General features: G+C 56.5%; 1 protein-coding gene across 1 annotated transcript in view; it reads left to right on the top strand.

The window, feature by feature from the left end:
• RNF213 (ring finger protein 213) overlaps positions 1–16813 on the top strand; it is a 111015-nt gene that overhangs the window by 42796 nt on the left and 51406 nt on the right. Inside the window, exons 13-23 of the mRNA XM_079135369.1 lie at positions 154–209; positions 790–943; positions 3209–3370; positions 4921–5010; positions 5605–5727; positions 9860–10040; positions 11572–11745; positions 11911–12060; positions 13763–14349; positions 15112–15277; positions 16090–16307. Coding sequence (XP_078991495.1) covers positions 154–209; positions 790–943; positions 3209–3370; positions 4921–5010; positions 5605–5727; positions 9860–10040; positions 11572–11745; positions 11911–12060; positions 13763–14349; positions 15112–15277; positions 16090–16307 — 2061 coding nt within the window. The remainder of the gene's footprint in view (positions 1–153; positions 210–789; positions 944–3208; positions 3371–4920; positions 5011–5604; positions 5728–9859; positions 10041–11571; positions 11746–11910; positions 12061–13762; positions 14350–15111; positions 15278–16089; positions 16308–16813) is intronic.

Genomic DNA, 16813 nt, shown 5'->3' with positions numbered 1-16813 from the left:
AAGAAAAGACAAAGGCAAAAGAAAGAAAGAGTCTGAGTTTCAACCTGCATCTGGCCGGTGGCGATGGGCCTCGAGCCCACGAAGGCCTGGGGCAGGGAAGACCGCTGCTTCCTGGTCGACCGCCCAGGCGCCCCTCTGTCTTCTCCGCCCCAGGATGTCGAGAATGTTTTCAAAATGCTGAGGCACCTCCTGGAGATCTACCAGGACGGGTAAGTGGACGGCTGGTGCGGCCCCCCGCGCGGGCTCCCAGGTGGTGTGGGCCACCTGCTGTCCAGCTGGGAGGGTGGAACACCAGCAAGTGCCCAGTGTCCTCTGCAACTGCCCATCCATCCAGCCAGCATTGTTTCTTTTTCCTTGAAGTAAATCAAGGGGACTGCAGATGCAGCTCGGGTTGGGCACTTGCCTGGCACGTCCTCGCCTGCGTTCAGTCTCCAGTACCAGGAAAACAAAAAAGGGAAATAACCGCCCTCGGTGCTGAGATTCCACTTCGTTCTGACCTTTTTGCCTCTGTTTTCACTCATTTTCTTGTCTTTATTTATTTTTATCTGTTCTAGTTAGGGCGTGTGTGGCAGTAGGAAGCACTTTGACACATCGTACGTGGATGGAATATAACTTCTCATTCTAGTTGTCCACGCTGGCCTTGAACTTGGCCATCCTACTGCCTCAGCCTCCTGGGGAGCTGGGCCTGCTCATAGGTCTCTTAAAGGGAGGGGACTGGTAATTGATGATGGGTGTTGTTCTCTCGTTTGCTGATGACTTCAATGATCTCTCTGGACTCCTGGTGGGTAGGATTCCTGAGGTGACCTCGTTGGAGTCCTATTCGACTGTGTGCCTGAAACTCCATGAAGCTGTCTGCAAGCTCACCACTCGCCCCAATTTTTACGAGATGCCCGCCTTATCTGCCGAGATCGTTTGCGGAGTCATTGGACTGAGACCTCTGGTGGTGAGTGGGGTGAACACACCCAGTGTCATGCCCAGGAGAGGTCCGGCGTTCCACACGGAATTGGGATTGGAATTCCACTGGAAGGGATTATGCAGTCTGGGGAGAGAGTGGTCCAGGCAGCTGCCAGGCATCTATGTGGCACCTCCTGGATGCTGGGTTCTGCAGCAAGCAGGCTCCACAGCTCGCCCCGGCCCTGCCACTGTGACCCCTTCTTTTTCATTGATTCTGTTGTTTGCAGAAGACTAGGGCCTGTCCCCCTGCCCCCCAAACACGTGTGTACCTTGATTTCCTGCCAGAGTGCTTCCCTGCAGGAGGCACTGCCGCATGGCCCCAGAGCCCAGGTCCTGCTCCCGGCTCAGGCCCCATGCCCAGCGGGAGCCGCACCCTGATTCCTGCCTCTGGAGACCCGCTTACCTGGCCTCCACACTCTGAGCTCCCACCTGTCTTGGGGCCGCGTCGGGGGTGCTGCGCTGCTGTGCAGCTTCTCCACCGCGGGTCCTGAGCGTCCGGCTGACTCGAATCCCTGGGCAACTCTGGTTTGGACCTTCGTGCATGTCAGAGCTCTGACGTCAGGGATGCAGGTGGCCCAGTCTGTTTTCACCTTATTTATTCTGTTCAGTCTTCCTTCAAAATACCATAGACGCACTCTTTCAGAATCAAATTTATTTTTTGGTACGAAGGTTGAACCCAGGGGTGCTTCAACACGGAGCCACTCCCCTGGCCTTTTTTCTTTTTTTTCCTCCGAGGCACGGGGATTTGGACCGCGGCCCTTGCACATGCTAGGCGAGCACTCTCCAACACGAGCTATTTCTTCAGCTTTGCTTGGCCTTTTTTGTATGTTATTCAGAGGCAGGGTCTTGCTGAGTTGCTTAGAGCCTTGCTCAGTTGCTGAGGCTGGCTTTGACCTCGCTGTCCTCCTGGCTCAGCCTCCTGAGCCCCCTCTTCGATGGCACTTAGCAGGCACTAAGAATGAATGTTATCAATAAGGCGTCTGCTTTCTCCCGTGTGGCACTGTTGAATCCGTTGCAGGTTGGTGTCCGCTCTCAATGCTGCTACAGAAGCTTGTCAGTTGTGTAGGATTTACTTTTCTGCAGAATGAAGTGTCCTCATTGTTGCTCAGGTCCCAGATCTGTGGTCACGGATAATCTACCTGTGCTGCAAAAACAAACGCTTTGTGGTGCTAAAATTAACCAAAACACGCTGGGGGTGTTGGGAACCTCCCGTTGGGCGGCCGGGTGGCGGGCGGCTGCAGTGAGCCCTGGAGCGCGGTTCAGGGCGCTGCTGCTTGTTTGTTGACCACCTCTGCCCAGCCCTGGGTGACTCCAGGATGGGTCATTGTCTGGCTGGGGCCACTATTGGAGTTGGTGCATTGCCTGGGGCTGAGCACAGGGGACATGCATACGACTCACTGCGGAGCTGCCCTGCTCTCTGTGCCCTGTGTCCTGGTCACCCCTCCTGGAGCTGCGTCCTCTCTCCCGCTTGTTCGTTCGCCTCCCGGCTCCTGTGTTTCTCCACCTTGGCACTTACTGTGGCGAGGACCACGCTCCTCCCGGCCGTCTTAGTGGGTCGTCTCTGCCTCTCTGGTTGGTTCCTTATGGCAGGAGTGGCGTCTGCTCAGCAGCCTGGTGCTTTGCCAGGTGAAGGCCCCGGGTGGTTCTGTGAGCCTGGAGGGAGGCAGGAGGCGGCAGACCCAGGCTCTGTGGCTCTGTAGGAGCACACGCGTGCACCCTCAGGCCTCAGGAGGCCTCGCTAAGGTGGGGCTGATGCTGGAGTTGCGTGTGCTCCCTGGCAGGTGCCTCTGGAGTACAGAGAGGGCCACGGGAGGGTCGGGTCACCAGAGGCCTTGAGCCCCTGGAAGGGCTGGTTCTGCCCTGTGGCGGTGGAGGCGGGGAGGAGAGAGACTGTCCCCATGTAGAGCCCCCGGGAAGAGGACAGGGCAGGCTTCGCATCCCTGAGGGCCAGGCGTTGGCACGGCCCGCTGGGCTTCCCGGAAGCTCTGTTCCTGGCTGCGCTCTTCTCACCCATCTGGAGACGGCACGGGGCTCTTGTGTGTGCCCAGCAGCTGCGGGCTCTTGCTGGGGGCCGGGACCTGCCGCAGGCTGGCCTCTCCCCTCCTCTCCCACATCGCCCTCTCAGCGAGCCCAGGGTTCTGGGAAACCACAGTGCTTGTGTCCTGTGGGCTTCCAACAAGGACGGGGCCTGGAGGCGGCTAGGGTGCCGGGAGCAGCAGAGCAGAGCTGGTGACCTTCCCTCCTGTGCCCGCAGGACACAGCGCAGGACCCAGGATCCGCAGCCGGGAAGGGCTCGCTGACAGGCATCCTCCAGGGTGTCCTGGCCACCACGAGGTCCTGGCTGCGCAGAGTGTTCGCCAAGAGCATGTTCCTGAAGCGCACAACCGTCCAGTTCACGTACCCCGAGGAGATCCAGGTGGGCTTTGCTTGAGGCTGCAGACACCAGGCTGGGGATCCGTCAACCACTGGACCAGCAGGGCCTGGAGGCCCTGGCCCAGCGGGCACTTGGTGGCCCTGTGGGACAGTGTGATGGAGTGTGTCCTCACTGAGGCCGGGAAGGACCTTTAGGCTCTGCTTCGGTCTGAGGCCGCCAGCCAGCCGTGTGGCACAGGAGACAGAGGCCCGCGTGACAGCAGGGTAGAGCTGTTAGCCGGCAGCCCCGTGAATCCACTCGACAGCACGGATCCACGCGGGAGGTGGGGAGCAGCACACTGCAGAGCGGCCCAGCACAGGGGGACAGCCGGGACCCGCAGCCTGAGTCCCCAGAGGGCAGTGTGGAAGCCCATGGCTGCCTGTGGTGCTCTGCCGTTGCTGCCTCTCGCTCTTGACGGCTGAGGGGTGGTCATGTTCACGGTGGTAGACACGGGGTCCAGAGCGCACAGCAATGATCTGGGGTAGCTTGGCAGTGTTTCTGTGAGTCTGGAGTTATTCCTGCATTTTAAGAAGACTGTTGCAGATGCTCACGTTAGCCAAATCTGGTACGATTTGATCGTTAAAAGGCAAAATGTGAGGAATGGATTAAAATTCGCTGATATGCATACAGAATAAAAAAGAAAAAAACTTTTCTAGTCTTCTGTTGAAGATGGGAGCTAAGTTATGTAGAAGAGATAATTGCAATATAAGGGGCAGTAGCTGACGCAGGCGGGGATCACCCAGGATCCCCTGAGATCAGTGGAGGCGCCAGGAGAGCACTGGATATCCTTTTTGGAGGAGGAAAGGCAGCTTCACAGTGGAGAAATCCGGCAGACAAGCCTTAACCCAGAGCCGGCCTCTCTGCCGGTCCAGTGGCATCAGCAGGTCTTCTGGGCCACCTGGTGAGGCTCGAGGTGTTTGGCTTGGCAGCTGTGGCAGGCAGACGTTTGGGCACGCCTGACCTCCTGACCCATGCCAAGTCCATTTTTACATAGCTTGCCTTTGTAGTATCCTGACCAAAGCTATCATAATCATGGGAAAATGGAGCCACTGGGTCAAGAGACTGTCAAAATCATCAACATCAGGGAAGATGTCTAGAAAGAGGCGTGATCAGTCAATGCATTGTGTGTCCCGAGGTGGACCAGATCCAGACGTCAGGCAGGCAGGCGGTGGCACGTGGGTGGGGGCAGCTGCTCCAGGCTCCTGTCCTCTCCACGCTGCTTGCCGGGCCCGGGACATGTTGGGATACTGCCTTCCAGTGCTTTAGCAAAGTGCTTCTTTTTTGGTTTTGGATTGAACCCAGGAGCACTCAACCCCCGAGCCACATCCCCAGCCCTTTTTTCTTTTTTCTTTAGAGACAGGATCTCTCTGAGTTGCTTAGAGCCTCGCTGAATTGCTGAGGCTGGCTTTGAACTCACGATCCTCCTCCCTTGTCCTCCTGAGCCACTGGGACCACAGGTGTCCCCATGCCTGACTGTCGCTGTCTTTTCTGTAGGATATCCCTGTGGTGTTTATTTGTCCCCGTGACTGTCACTTAACACGTGGGTTTTGCAGGTCTGGCGGCGGCTGGTGGGAATAAACTTCCCTGCAGGACACGGCTGGAAGGAGTCTCTGCTGGGGGACATGGAAGGGAGGCTCAAGCAGGTACCAGGCCTCCTCGGGGACACCCTCAGGGTGGCGAGGAGCCAGCCCGCTGGCAGCATGCGGGGCTGGCAGCAGAGCACAGCGTGTGCAGGCCTGGGATCCACCCCGGCTTCGCGTTTCCATTCTGGCCTGGCCTTTGCAGTTTGACCCCGGAAGCCTTCTAGAGTTCTAGTGTGCTGCCTCTGAGAAGAGCTGGCAGCGGGCTTGTGCTGTCCGGGCCCTGGCGTCCTGTCTTCAGGCCCTCCGCTCCCCCGTGCTCCTACTGGCAGCAGTAGCCTTAGTAAAACATCATGATGTAGAGAAAACACAAGAAATGCCCCTCGTTCTGAACGAAGGTCCGTGACCCAAGTGTTTCTTGGGGACCTGGTCAGTGAACCTTTCCAGGAACACAACAGCGAGGGCGAACGGCTCATTCCTCACAATCACATGTTTCTGCGAGCTGCTGTTCTGGCTGCTCTTTTTGCAGAGCAGGAAAAGAGACTAACTCGGTTTTATCTTTGCTGCTCTGGTGATGGGAGGGAGGACATGCCAGGGTGGGGCAGGGAGGAGGGAGTCAGAACAACCAGGTTCTCACCCCACCCCCCACGTTTGCAGGAGCGGCCTCTCTCCCAGATCTCTGTCTTCTGCAGCACTCTCTGGGATGCAGCTGGCCTCGAGGACAGTGTGGCCAGGACCTTTGAGAAGTGTGTCATAGAAGCCGTGAGCTCCGCCTGCCAGGTAAATTGTCTCTGCTTGAGAAACGCGCTTGGTCCTCAGCTGTTTGCAGACATGGTCAGCCCCAGGCCCCGAGTGCCTGCTGGTTCCAGGGCCCATGATGACCAGGATTGGGTCGTGGGTGCCCGCTCGCCAGCTCGGGTCCTGTGCTGCTGTCCAGTGCATCCACTCCTTGAGATGCAGCTTGGCTCCCTGTGCAAAACTGCAGCCGTGCTCATGAACAAGCCTTGGTGTTCACGATCTGGCGGGCTGTGCCTCCCCGGCCTGTCCTGCTGCTGCTGGTCTGCTCGTGCCCTGTTAACACTTGCCAGATGTGCAGATATGCAGGAAAGGACTCCGAAGGTGGAGGGAAGCTTATGAAGGGAGGGGCTCCCTGCTTGTTGGGGTGGAGCGCTTGCCTCACGTGCGGGGCCCTGGGCTCTGTTCCAACACTGCAGAGAAAGCTGGACAGTCTCTTGGTTCCCTTGGCTTTTCTCCACCAACTGGGAAGGGCTCTGTCCCAGTGCCTGCAGGGTCATCCCTGCACAGTACCACTGAGGCTCCCCGCTGGCCCCAGCACCCTGCTCTCTCTTCCTGGACACATCATGGCCGCACAGACCTCAGCTTCATTGCTGGCTGGCTGAGTCCCGAGAAGTAGAGGCCCTTTTTCTGGGCTTGTCTTTTTACGTACTGATACTTTCTAAGGCTTTTTTTTGCTTCTTTTTAAATATGCTTTTCGTCGTAGATGGACACAGCACCCTTATCGTATGCACGTATTTTTATGTTCTGCTGAGACTGGCCAGAGCCTCACCCTGCCGGGCAGCGCTCCTGCCCGGGCCCCAGCCCAGCCCCTTGGGGTGCTCTTTGCTCAGTGCTTCAGTGGATGGAATCCGCATGCCCTGCCTTACCCACGGAGGCCGCTCGTGGCTGACCTGGTGTCCGCAGGTGTGGGCGCCATACCGTCCACGTGGCCACATTCTCCTCGGCTCAGAAAGGAAGTGTGGCCCTCGGCTGTCACGCCCGCCCTCACCACGCCAGCCCACGTGCCTGCCCACAGCCCTTGCTCGCCCTCTGCCTCCCAGGCTGCTCCAGCGGTGCAGGAGCCACACCTCACAGGCTGCGGCCTCGAGTGCTGGCTTCTGTGGGCGTGTGGTCATGGCTGTCCCTGCGGGAGTCTTGTCGGTTCTTTGTCCCTTTACGTGGCCACGTGTTCCCTGTCACATGGACACGGTGTTCCTCCATGTCCCCTTTGCCCTGGTGGACGTCGGGCTCTTCTGTCTGGGGCTGTAAACCAGCGCTCTGAACCTCCACGCACAGGTCCCCGAGGCCGGGTGGGCCACGCCCTCTACGCCGGTGGGTGGGATGGCTGGATCACTCAGTACAGCGTGATTTGAAGGACTATCCAGCCTTTTCCCAGGGTGGCTGGACCATGTCCCTGCTGGCTGCCGGCCTGGGAGGGCCCTGACTGCTCCACACCTGCAGCCGGTGCCCTCAGCGTGTGCAGCAGTGTCTCGGGTGGGGTGACGTCGGGCCCTTTCCATGTGTTGTTTCTGTTTCATATGCTGTTCCCATTTTCTGTGTCTGCGGAGAACTGTCTGCTCCGATCTTCAGCCTGTTTTGGTAGTCGGGCTGCGTCGCTCTCTTATAGTGGCTTGTGAGGGTTCTTGGGATAGTCGGGTGCAGATCTCCGGTTGGTATGGGATCTGCCAGTACTTCCTCCCACTCCCCTGGCTGTTTCTTTAGAAGCACAGAGGTGTTTAAGTTCTTCTCTCTCTTTGTGTGGTAGTAGGGATTGAAACCAGGGGTGCTCTGCCCCTGAGCTGCATCCCCAGCCCTTTCATTTTTCATTATGAGACACAGTGTCGCCAGGGTGCCCAGGCTGACCAACTTGCAGTCTTCCTGCCTCAGCTTCCTGCGTAGCTGGGATGGCGGGTGTGCACCGCCACGCCTGGGAAGGTTTTTAATTTTGATGAAATTCGATGTGTCTTTTTTTTTTTTTTTGCTGGTCCTCTGACATCCAAGCATCTCGTGCTATATCCTAGGTCATGAAGCCTTACCTATGTCTTCCCCTAAGAGGTTTTTGCTGTGTTTTGTTTTAGTGCTGGGTGTTAAATAAACCTAGGGCCACAGCCTGAGCATGAGCCCTGTCACGGAGCGACCCCCTCGAAGGCTCTGCAGCTCTCAGCAGTGGTTCCTTTTTCTACGTGGTGTGAGGTTAGGGCCAGTTACGTCCTCTTGCTTGTGGGAATCCAGCTGTCCCAGATCCCCTGAGGAAGGCCCTGTGCCTCGCCCCTGGGGTGATCTCGGCACCCTAGTGGAAGGTCTGAGGAGGCGGCCGTGAGCTTCACCTTGTGTCCATCCATGCCTCCACCGCCACTGCTTTCCCGTAGATTGGACATGGAAGAGCAGGAGTTTTCCTGACCGGTTCTTCTCTTTGGGCATTGTCTGGTCTGTTGTTCTTGGAGCCCTTGGGATTCCATATGAATTTTAGGATCCGATTGTCAATTTCTGTAAGGAAAGCGGCTGGGATTTCGACAGGGGTGGCTTTGAATCTGTAGGTCGGTTTGGGGAGTGTGGACCTCTTCACCATGTTACATCTCACGTCGCCGAACCTGGAGCGTCTTCCCACTTACTTTGGTCTTTCATGTCTTTCAACAACGGTTGGCAGTTTTTAGATGGTGAATTTTGCATTTCTTCTGTGAGATTTATTCCTAAGTACTTTATTGCTTCCTATTGTAACTGAAATGACTTTCTGAGTTTTGTTTTTGGATTATTCACCACTAGCATGTGGAAATGGAGCTGCACCCGGCTGTGTCCTGCAGGCTGGTGTGGCGGCTCTTGCGGGGTGTGCGTGGGAGAGTGCGGCTTCCTGAGGTCTTGATGCACAGGACTGTGCTGTCTGCCCCGAGGATGGGACTCCTTTCCAATTTCAGTGCTTTTGTTCTTTCCTGCCTAATCGCCCTGGGTAGCAACTCTGGGGCCATGAGGGGGTAAAATTGGGCGTCCTGGCCTTGTTCTTGGAGTTGTGTCTGATATTCGTTCTGTATCTACTGAAATGGTGGTGTCGCTTTCTTCTGTTAATGTGATGTATTAACATTGTGTGCGGAGCTGGGGAGATAGCTCAGTCGGTAGGGTGCTCGCCTCGTAAGCACAAGGCCCTGGGTTCGATCCCCAGCACCACAAAAAAAAAAAAAAAAAAAAAGTGCGTGTATGTGTGTGTATGCGCGCGTGCTGGGGGTTAGACCGTGTTTTGTCACTGAGCCACATCCCCACCCCTTTTTATTTTTCATTTTAAGGCAGAGCCTCACTAAGGCTCAGACTAAGCTGAGTCTGGCCTCCAGTTGGGGTCCCGCTGCCTCAGCCTTGGGAGTTGGTGGGATTATAGGCGTGTGCCTCCACACCCGGCTTACTAACTGATTTTTCATGTGAAAACTTCCTCCTATCCCTGGGATAAGTCTCACTTCATCATGTCTGTAACTTTTTATGCGTTGCTAGTTAATGTTTTCTTTTGTTCCTTTAAATGTCAAAAAGTATCTATTTTTAGTTTACACTGTGTTTTTTACTGATTACCAAAAAAAAAGATTTTTTTTGCAAGATTGTGACCCCAAAGAAGAAAAAGCGTTTTGTTTCTTGGTGAAGCATCAGGAGAGGTGGCGTGTCTGGTGTTGAGGGCAGCCTCTGAGAGTTGTGCACAGCTCAGGACACAAAGTACAGGATGTAGTCAAGTCTTCCTCATCTCGTGTTTTGGTGTTTTTTTATGACAGGCAAGACTAAGAGAAATGCAGAACTGGCAGTGAGTGGGGATGGTGTGTGACTTGGGGTGTGGAGTCTTTGTGCCGCGTGCACCTTCAAACCTCTGGCACCTCACGTAAGGAGCCAGGCCACAGGGGAATGGACACGTGCTAGGAAATATTAAGTATTTTACGTTTTCTTTTCCTTTTCTATAGTACTGGGGAGAAACCAGGGCCTCCAACATGCTAATTTCTCCCTTTCCAGGAGCATAGTCCCAGCTTCTCTCTCTCTTTTTTTTTTTTTGAGACACAAAAAACTAGCTTCACTAGGTTTCTGAAATGCTATTTGGCTCTCACTTGTGTCATTAAAAAACATATTGGTAAAATCGTCTAAAGCGCTTTCTTTTTAATTCATCTTCTTTTAGTCTCAGACCAGTATCCTGGAGGGAGTCTCTTGTCATGATCTGCAGAAATTTGGCAGCCTTGTGTCTGCTGTGGTCACCAAGTCCTGGCCCAGGAACAACGGAGAGGCCGTGGAAGGCCTGGATGAGATTCTTGAACACCTGCTCACGGGGCCAGATGTGAAGCAGCTCTTCAAGTTGTACGGTGCGTGTGGGGCTGGTTGGGCTGCTGTCCTTCCTCGGGAGCAGACAGGGCAAGGTCCTTGACCTGATTCTCAGCCTGCATGGGCAGAGGTTTGGTCAAGGCAGGGTGGATGGAGGTGCCAGGCAGGTGCTGGGCAAATATTGAACAGCAGAATCACCCTCGGCTGAGTGCCAACAGAACCACCCTCGGCTAAGTGCCTGCCGGACATGTGCTCCTGAGGGGATGCACTGTCCTTGAAGCAGCCCCTCTGGAAGTCCCCAAGGCCCTGGGTTTCCAGATGAGGGAAGGGAAGTGCCCAGGGCAGGTTGCTCACTCAGGGTGTGGCACACTTACTGTCTCAAAGGTGACGAGGGTTTCTAGCTAAAACCCAAGCCCAGCTTGCCTCGCTGTGAGGCCCACCTGTCACATTCCGAGGTCAGTATTAATGACTAAGAAAACAGCAAGTGCCTCTTTAGCCCTCGCCTTCCTGAGTGTATGTGTTGCCCTGAAAAGGACCGTTCAGTCTGTGTGCCAGTCGCTAGGTTCTGGTCTTGCGGGAGAGCACGGCGGGTGTGGCGGTGAAAACCCAGGCAGCGTTGTCTCGGCAGGCCAGCCGCGTCCTTCCCCGCCCGTAGAGGCAGGAGCAGCGTGTTGTCCAAAAGTGGCTGCTGGGCGCAGCGGCCAGGGCAGCTTGCTGGAGGGGCGCACGTGTGTTTTGGACGTCCACACTCGGCTGCACAGCGCTGAAGTCTCCTGGTTTGATAGCTCTGCTCCTTTACCACTGAGCAGAGCCTAGATGTGCCTGGGTTGGTCCATCCTCCCGCTGAAGGTGGTCTTGAAAGACGGCTGCCTCCGCGTTCTGTGATTCGGAATGAGACTGTCTGTGTGTGTGTGGCTGGAACGGAACCAGGGCCTCGTGCTGCTGGACTAGCGCCCTAACACCAAGCGGCACCCCAGCCCCCTGCTGTCCTTGTTTTTAGTGGTAAAGATGAACGTGGTCTTTTCTAATACCGTAATACCTCATATTGCTGCGAGACAGTCTGGTGGTTAAACTAACGCGTTCTAAAATGTTGCCCATAGTGGGTCTGAAAGCTCACGTTCCAGGTTTGAGCCTGGCAGGATAGGCAGAGTGCCGTCTGCAGCCTGGCACTCTCCTTCCCTGGTGAGCGGAGCCTCCCTGTGCCCGTGGAGTGGCTGCTGCTGTGTGGCTGTCCTGTCGCGGTTTATTTTTGTACTACTGCAGGGACTCTCGGGACGGGTCAGCTTCAGAGGGGATCCCGTGTAGTCCAGGAGATATGTTCAGTGTGGCGTGGGCTCAGGCCTTCAACCCTGAGCACGTGGTCCTCCGGCGGACTGTGGCCACTGGGAGGGTCTCTTTCTCCCAGTCAGGAGATGCACTAGGGTGCATCACACATACGGGCACAGCCGAGTGAGGCCTCAGCACGGCTGAAAATGCCGCCCGCTGCCGGTGCGGGTGGGCATGGGGCTGGGTGTCAGGTCCTCGCAGCAAGATGGTGGAGGCCTTGTGCTCATTGTGCTCTCGTGTGAGCAGGGACGGACGAGAAGCTCTTAGCCAACCTCACGGAGGACGCCAAGAAGTTGATGGCTGCTGCGGGCTCTGTCTTCACCAAGGTGGCTGCTGACGTCCTGGCGGGGTCCGTAATGGTCGGACAGCTGGAGCTGATCCTGAAGCACCAGAGGCGGTTTCTGGATCTGTGGCAGTTAGGTGAGCTGAGGCTGGGGACCAAGCCCCGTGCACATTGGCCATCCTCGGGCGTGTCGCCCAGGGGAGGCCTCCTCGTCCTCCTGGTGGCGACTGCAGGGCACCCCCGGGGGAGAAGGGGTGCCACAGAGAAGGGTTTTCTTTGGGTGACTTATCATTGTTCTCCAGAGAGGAAAAGCTCTTCATTCCAAGGGAAGAACTGTGACATGAAAGAGACCCTGGAGTGGAGAAAATGCGAAGTCCTGTTTCTGAAGAAGGAGAAGAGACAGGTGGACAGCCTCCTGCGGCTGTGTGGGAAGGTCAAGCACCTCGTGCAAGGTACTGCCCCTGCAGTCAGGCTGGACGCCTGTGAGAGCGGCCGGGGCGGAAGCGGTCTGCCTGCAGCGGGGCCTCCTTCTAGGGAGAGGTTCTTAGCCGGGTTTCCCATGTGTCCTCCGGGGAGGACACTGTGCCTGCCCGGGGATCTCCTCCGTCTCCAGGACTGGGCACCGGCAGCTCTGTCTCAAAACTGGTTAATTGTGCTTTGGCTCTCGCTGGATTCATGTCGGCAGCTGCTGGGCCTCCTGGCACGGCTGCCTGGCCCCTGTGACATGCTCCAGTTGGGCCTCCTCATCTCCTCGTGCCCCTGGCCCTGAGCCCTTCATTTCAGCACCCGCGTGCACTTGGTTTGAAGGCGCTGCTGTTCCTCGGAAGGTCCGGTGCCATGCTGTGCTGTCCATGGCTCATGGTGGCAGCCGCACCTTTCGGACCGTCGGTGTCTTTGAAGGCGCTCTTGTCCTTGAATAGTTTTCACGTTTCATCCATGTTGCTCTTGTCTGTTGGCCTTTCTTTCTTTCTTGATTTTCTTTTTTACATGCTGGGGACGGAACCTAGGCTTTTCTTTTTATATGTGGTGCTGAGGATCGAGCCCAGTGCCTGACACGTGCCAGGCAAGCGCTCTGCCACTGAGCCACCGCCCAGTGGGGCCTAGGCTTTGGCACGTGCCAGGCGAGCCCTCTGACACTGAGCTGCACCAGCCCTGTTGGGGTTTTTGGTACATTTCCCCCGTTAAAGGTTTTCCTACTCTGGTTGGAGATTTCTGTTGGCTGTGTCTGTGAAGACAGGCTCCGCAAGTCGATTGACAGACCTAGGGCTTCTGGGCCGTGGTCCATGGGGCTTTGTGGCTGCCCTTGAATTGACCCGGTCCTTGAGGGCTTCTCTTGGGGGCTGGTCGCATTTGCAGGCCCCTGCGTGCTGCCAGGTTCCTGGAGCCCAGGGGGTGAGGGGGGTCCCCACTTACTCCAGCTCTCCTGCCCTGTTGGCTGCATCGTCCTCTCGGTCCTTACATTGAATACGCCCTGTCCTCTCTAGCCGCCCAAGATGGGTGTGTGTCTAGGAGTGGCCTCCAGGTCTGAGAGCCTGCAGATGGCCCTTCCTACCGCCGGCCAGGTGGAGGGCAGCCCCCTCTGCCTCCATGGTGGGGGTGCTTCTGACCGACTGCGTCTCAAACAGATGTCGAGCCCACTTCTTGTGCCATCCGCCTGCCCTGGTCTAGGGTGACCTCAGCAGCTAGTGTCCTTGCCTGCCAGGAGCCTGTACCAGGCCTGGCTGAGCTTGCATCTGCTGCGGCCCCAGGTCTGGGTTCTCAGCCCCAAGTGTCATTCGCCACTAGTGTGGCCGTCCTTCCACTGCCAGCTCGTGTTGCTCACGGGGCCCTTTTCTGCTCCACTCGTCCCTGTTGGTTATGATCTTTGAGAAAGTTTCTAATCTGTCACCGAGTGGGTTCTGGGAGGGAGGGAGAAGGCTGTTTCCCGCTGTCCTCACGACCAGGAGCTTGCAGTCTGTTCTTTATCATGAAAACTTGTGAATGGGCCCAAGGCGGGATGGAGGGAAGGAGGGATGGGTTCTTCCTGAGAAAAAAATCCCAGCAATGGTCTGCACTGTGTTTTCTTAAAGAAGTGATTGGAAATACTGGGAAAGTAAAGTAAGATGCTGCTATGACTAGCAGTTTAACTTCCATGTTTCCTTACGGTTTCCAAAGTGGATTTTGGAGAGATTGAAGCAAGACACTCAGAAGACCTGAACCGCAAGAAACTAGACGAAGCTGTAAATGTGAGACAGCCATCATCCTTGGCCTCCAAGCAGATGACACACTACAAGCTGGACCCCCGGGTCCAGGAAATGGCTGGAAGGATAGACTCGCTGATGGACAGTCACATCTTCCAGCTCTTCTGGGAAGAAGCTGCAGAGTCACTGAGTGATCCCAGAGGGGAATCTGAAAAGCAGACTCTCGAGCTTCTTGAGGCCTTTGAGTTCTTATACTCACCTTGTTTCCAGAAGTTTGTGAGACTCTACCAGGATCTGAAATCAGGAGAGGTCACCTTTGCAGAAATCGATGTCATCTTCAAGGACTTTGTAGATAAATACAATGACCTGATTTTAGACCTCCACGTCATGTGTGAATTAGAGCCCCAGGCCCAGAAGGGCTGGATCTTGGAGCGCGTCGAACAGATCAAGGAGTACCATAGCCTGCACCAGGCCATCAGCTCGGCCAAGGTCATCTTGCAGGTCAAAAAGAATTTTGGACTGACCGGAGACTTCAGTGTTCTTTACACTTTAATAAACTTTGTAAGTTATTTTCTGGGGCCCCTGTGTGGTGGGGGCCTACCTCAGACTCCTGGGAAGCCCCAGGGCTTCTGGGAAGGACAGTGTGGCAGCCCCCTTCGAGGGCTCCTGTCTGGGCCGCACTGAGTCTGGAACATTCCGTGGCTTGCATCTTTACCTTTGCTTGAGTGTGCCTCAAGTGTAACTGTTCCTTACCTCGGGAGTTTTCTTGGGTTGGTCTGAGAACCAAACATTCAGGAGAGAAAAACCGTCCTCTTTCCAGAGGAATCTCACGTCATTAGGTTTTTTATAGAAGCACAAAAGGAAATGCTTTGTCAGCTGTCCAGGTGACACTCCTAGTCCCAGCGGGCAGTGCCGAAGAGCACATTGCTCCCGTCCTGGCTCGGGCCTGAGTCCCTTCTTCCTGTTTCTTAGCCCCGTGTTTCTAAGGCGTGTGTGGCCCATGTTTCAGTGGCGACAGGTGTGACTGTGCTTAAAGTCTAGCACAGGGTGTGGAGTTGTCCTCCCTACACTAGAGCCTTTTGGCCCATCTGAAACTCCCAGAGAAGCCAGTGACTGGACCCGGCGGGGCTGCTGCGAGGACAGGCTTCAGAGTCCTCGCAAGCCTCCTCACGGGACCGTGGGTGCCAGGGACAGGAGCTGCCATGGCCCAGCATGGAGGGCAGCAGGGGGCAGGCTGCCTGGCAGGGCAGCACTCGCGGAGGCTCTCTGGCGGGCAGTGGGGGTGGTTGCTGGTGCAGCCCCCAGTGGAGCTTCGTCTTGCAGAGTGAGGACTTCGAGGCCACGCGCCATGAGAAGCTGGACCAGATCAGCCCGCAGCTCATCCAGGCCAAGAAGCTGATGCAGGGCATCAGTGAGCCCCACCGCCAGTGCCTGGAGGAGCTGGCCCTGCAGAAGGAGCTGGTCAGCTGGCTGCACGAGGCGCTGGGAGGTACGTGGGAACGTGGCCCCGGCGCTTGCCACTGGGGTTCCCGAAGGCGGAGCCGTCCTGGGGCAGGGTCTGCCTCCAGGCCTGAGGGGAGTTGGCGTCAGGCAGCTGCTCAGGGCTCTGGTTGGTGCTGTTCCCCTTGCTGCTCCTTCCGTCTTTGGACACTGGCGTTGCCTTTGTAAGCATCCTGACTCCTTTTGCTCCTTCCGGCTCATTCTGCCAGAGGCCTGGGCAGGCTCCTGCCCACAGGGAGCTGCTGTTGCCACCAGCTCGTGGAAGCTGTGCCTCTCGCCCCAGCCTAGGGCGGGGTGGCCTGTGTGGCTGTGTGGATTAGGCAGAGAGGGGAGGAGAGGTAAGAACGGCCAGGGGATGGTGCAGGGCCAGCCCCGGCTCTCCACAGAGCACCTCCTGTGGTCATTGAGGCCACACGGGCCCCAGCTCTCACCCAGAGCTCTGCTGCTTCCACCTTATCCTCCCGAGTCTGCTTTGATGTACAATCTTTGATTAGTAATTAACTGCAGGAGAATTATCTCAGTTTTTTAAGTGATTAATTGTCCACATAAAATCCACCAACTGAGCTTGTTTCTGTTTAAGCGATGAGGTGCGCGCATGCCTGGTAGCCCGGGCCACTGTTGGTGAGGTTAGATGTCCTTGTCATCGGTGTCCTTGTAAGCTGCAGAGTCCTAACGCAGGCGGGAAGTGGCCCCTGCCCTCATGCTGGCCGGTGGCCCACCGATGGCCTTGCTACGGCTCGGGCTCCTGGTGTGAGTGGTGCAGCCTCTGGAGCGGCCCCTGCTGACCTCTCTCCGCTCCAGGCCTCAATGAGCTCAAGGTGTTTGTGGACCTGGCCTCCATCTCGGCCGGGGAGAACGACATCGACGTGGACCGGGTGGCCTGCCTCCACGATGCTGTGCAGGGCTATGCGTCCCTGCTGTACAAGCTGGACACGCAGGCGGGCTTCGGCGAGTTCATGGAGCTGCTGAAAGAGCTCTGGAAGGCGCTCAGAAACGACCCCCACCTGCCCAGTAAGCTGGTGAGTCTTGTTCCTGGCGGCCGGGCCCTGGGGAGTGCAGCACCGGGACTCGAGGGCCGCGGGGGCGGGCAGAAGGCCTGTGGGTGGCCATTCAAACATTTAGACTGATGCTTAAAACCAGCTTTCCTGCACGTGTGGGAGTGCTTCACGGGTGGAAGGGAGCGGGCTCCTCCCTCAGGACGCCCGTGGGAGGAGCGCAGGAGGAAGTACGTTCAAGGGTGTGCAGTGGTTTTCTCTGAATGGTAGCAACTTTACTTCTATCTTGTTATTTTTGGGTAATTTTTCTATCACAAAAAATAAACATCCTTGTGAAGTGGAATTAACTTACACGATGTAACTCACCCCATGAGCAGAGGTGTCCAGAGGCCTGTGCTGCCTCTGGACGGCCAGCCCTGGTGTGGCTGGCGGGGGGAAGAGGGACAGAGAAAGCCGGCTGCAGTTTTCTGCTAGAAGCTCACGTTCTGTTCGAGTTTTTCTTCTGGTCATGCTCAGGGACCATGATGGGA

This window comes from Sciurus vulgaris (assembly GCF_902686455.1).
Source record: "Sciurus vulgaris genome assembly, chromosome: 3".
NCBI lineage: Eukaryota > Metazoa > Chordata > Mammalia > Rodentia > Sciuridae > Sciurus > Sciurus vulgaris.
The sequence above is the reverse complement of the archived record's forward strand: the minus strand, read 5'-3'. Positions and strand labels throughout refer to the sequence as shown.